Source organism: Egretta garzetta, unplaced genomic scaffold (genome assembly GCF_000687185.1).
Source record: "Egretta garzetta isolate BGI_Z169 unplaced genomic scaffold, ASM68718v1 scaffold997, whole genome shotgun sequence".
NCBI classification, from domain to species: domain Eukaryota; kingdom Metazoa; phylum Chordata; class Aves; order Pelecaniformes; family Ardeidae; genus Egretta; species Egretta garzetta.
The window spans coordinates 243737-245866 of NW_009260336.1; the positions used below are offsets into that span (position 1 = coordinate 243737).

General features: G+C 65.8%; 1 protein-coding gene across 1 annotated transcript in view; it reads left to right on the forward strand.

Annotated features, from left to right (window-relative positions):
- The window catches only part of KDM2A (lysine demethylase 2A), a 46397-nt gene that overhangs the window by 43345 nt on the left and 922 nt on the right, over nt 1-2130 (forward strand). Inside the window, exons 17-20 of the mRNA XM_035897992.1 lie at nt 1-134; nt 1150-1313; nt 1639-1797; nt 1959-2128. Coding sequence (XP_035753885.1) covers nt 1-134; nt 1150-1313; nt 1639-1797; nt 1959-2128 — 627 coding nt within the window. The remainder of the gene's footprint in view (nt 135-1149; nt 1314-1638; nt 1798-1958; nt 2129-2130) is intronic.

The following is a 2130-nucleotide window of genomic DNA, read 5'->3' on the forward strand; positions in this document are numbered from 1 at the left end:
TCAACGCGCGGGGGCCGGGCGCAGGAGGGCGAGGAGAGCTGGATGCAGCGCGAGGTGTGGATGTCCGTCTTCCGCTACCTCACCCGCAGGGAGCTCTGCGAGTGCATGCGGGTGTGCAAGACCTGGTACAAGTGGTGAGTGTGGGGACGCGGGGCCGGGGGGAGCGCAGCCAGGCCTGCCCACGCCCTGACCCCTGGACTGGGCATGGCCACCCCAAATCTCGTGCCCGATTTGGCAGCCAGAGGGAAGGGGGAAAGGACCTCGCCTCGGTGCCCTCCCTTCGCTCCCCGGAGCAGCCCTGCCGGCTGCTGCCTCCGCCATACGCGCGCCGGTCCCTCTCGTTCCCTTCTGCTGCTTTCCTCTTGTCCCTTCCCTTGGGAGACGGTCGTGCTGTCACCTGAGCACCTGTGTCCCCTGCTGTGTCCTTGCAAAAAAGGCGGAGGCGGGGAGGGCTTTGCTGGCTGGAAACGCCTGGGGGGCAGCAGCAGCAGGCCTGAAGACAATGCTGGCATCGGGACAGCTGGATGGAGGGCTTGGGAACAGCCAGGGAACTGGAAACTGGGAGGTTTCTAACCGCCGAGCAGCGGGAATGGCACGATGGGAAAGGACCGGCCCACTTGGATCAGCGGCCGGTGGGAATGGTGGGGCGTGGGGGCTGAAGAAGAGCGGCCCCTCACCTGCCACTGGTGTGGCATCTTCAGGGGCGCAGCCGAGCTGCCAGCGGGTCCGGGGTCTCCCCAGGCTCCCGTGGGAGAGGAGGAGTTTGTGCCACCCCCCAGGCTCTGCCGCAGCTCCCGGCGAAGCGGCGAGCGCTGCCGGGGCCGTGGGCTGGGGTCCAGGCCGAGTCGTTTCGCCTGCTGGGAGCAAGGATGCTTAAGATCTTCGCCCTGGCAGGAGGAGCGCTCAGGCCGACAGCTGCGACTCGGAGTCCTGTTACATGGCAGCAAAACCCCGCTGGGGCTGTTCTGGGCATCCCTGGGTGGCCGGACACCCTCGGCAACCTCCCTGCGTGTTCGGGGAAACCCGGCAGAGCAGCCTGGTGCTGCTGCTGGGGCCACAGCGGGGCTGGGCTCCTCCCCAAAGCCAGGCAACCCGCTGGCCGGCTCTTGGCCCACGGGGCTCAACTTTCAGCCTTGTCCTCATCCCCAGGTGCTGTGACAAGAGGTTGTGGACAAAGATAGATCTGAGCCGGTGCAAGTCCATCACCCCCCAGGCGCTGAGCGGCATCATCAAAAGGCAGCCGGTCAGCCTCGACCTCAGCTGGACCAATATCTCCAAAAAACAGCTTACGTGGCTCGTCAACAGGCTGCCAGGTGAGCGCGGGCTGGGGAAGGGGGCCCTGCCGCTGCCACCAGCCTGCTCCGAGGCTTCCTGGTGGCTGGACCGCCGCGAGAGATGGGCTCAGCACCCTGGTGCCTGCCAGCGGGAAAACTCCTAGGAGCCTGGATCCCGTCACCCAGCAAGCAGCCGATAGCGGTGTGGTGTCCCGCTGCTGCGTGTTAACCTCTCCTTCAGAGAGCCCGGCTGCCTCTCCCGCCCCGGGCAGGGAGGGGAGCTGCTTCCTCGTGAGCCTGGAGAAAAAGGGTCGAGACCGGGGACGCCTCGGAGCTGACCCAAGTCTTTCCCTTCTCCCGGCAGGCCTGAAAGACCTCATCCTAGCGGGCTGTTCCTGGTCTGCGGTCTGTGCTCTCAGTACCTCCAGCTGCCCCCTTCTCAGGACCCTCGATCTTCGGTGGGCAGTAGGAATCAAGGACCCTCAGATCCGGGACTTACTCACGCCTCCGACAGACAAACCCAGTAAGCTGTTGCCCAGGCTGCCACGGGGCAGGGCCGGGGTGGTGGGGAGTTGGAGGAGGGCGATGTGCTGGGTGCAGGGCCGGGAGGCGGTGCCTGATCCCGGAATGCCCCAGCCCAACAGGGCAGAAAGTCCGCGCTCAGCTTCTCCTCTCCCTTTGCAGGTCAGGACAATCGCAGCAAACTCCGCAACATGATCGATTTCCGGCTCGCCGGCCTGGACATCACTGACGCCACGCTGCGGCTGATCATCCGCCATATGCCCCTGCTCTCCCGCCTCGACCTCAGCCACTGCAACCACCTTACCGACCAGTCAGGCAAACTCCTCACCGCCGT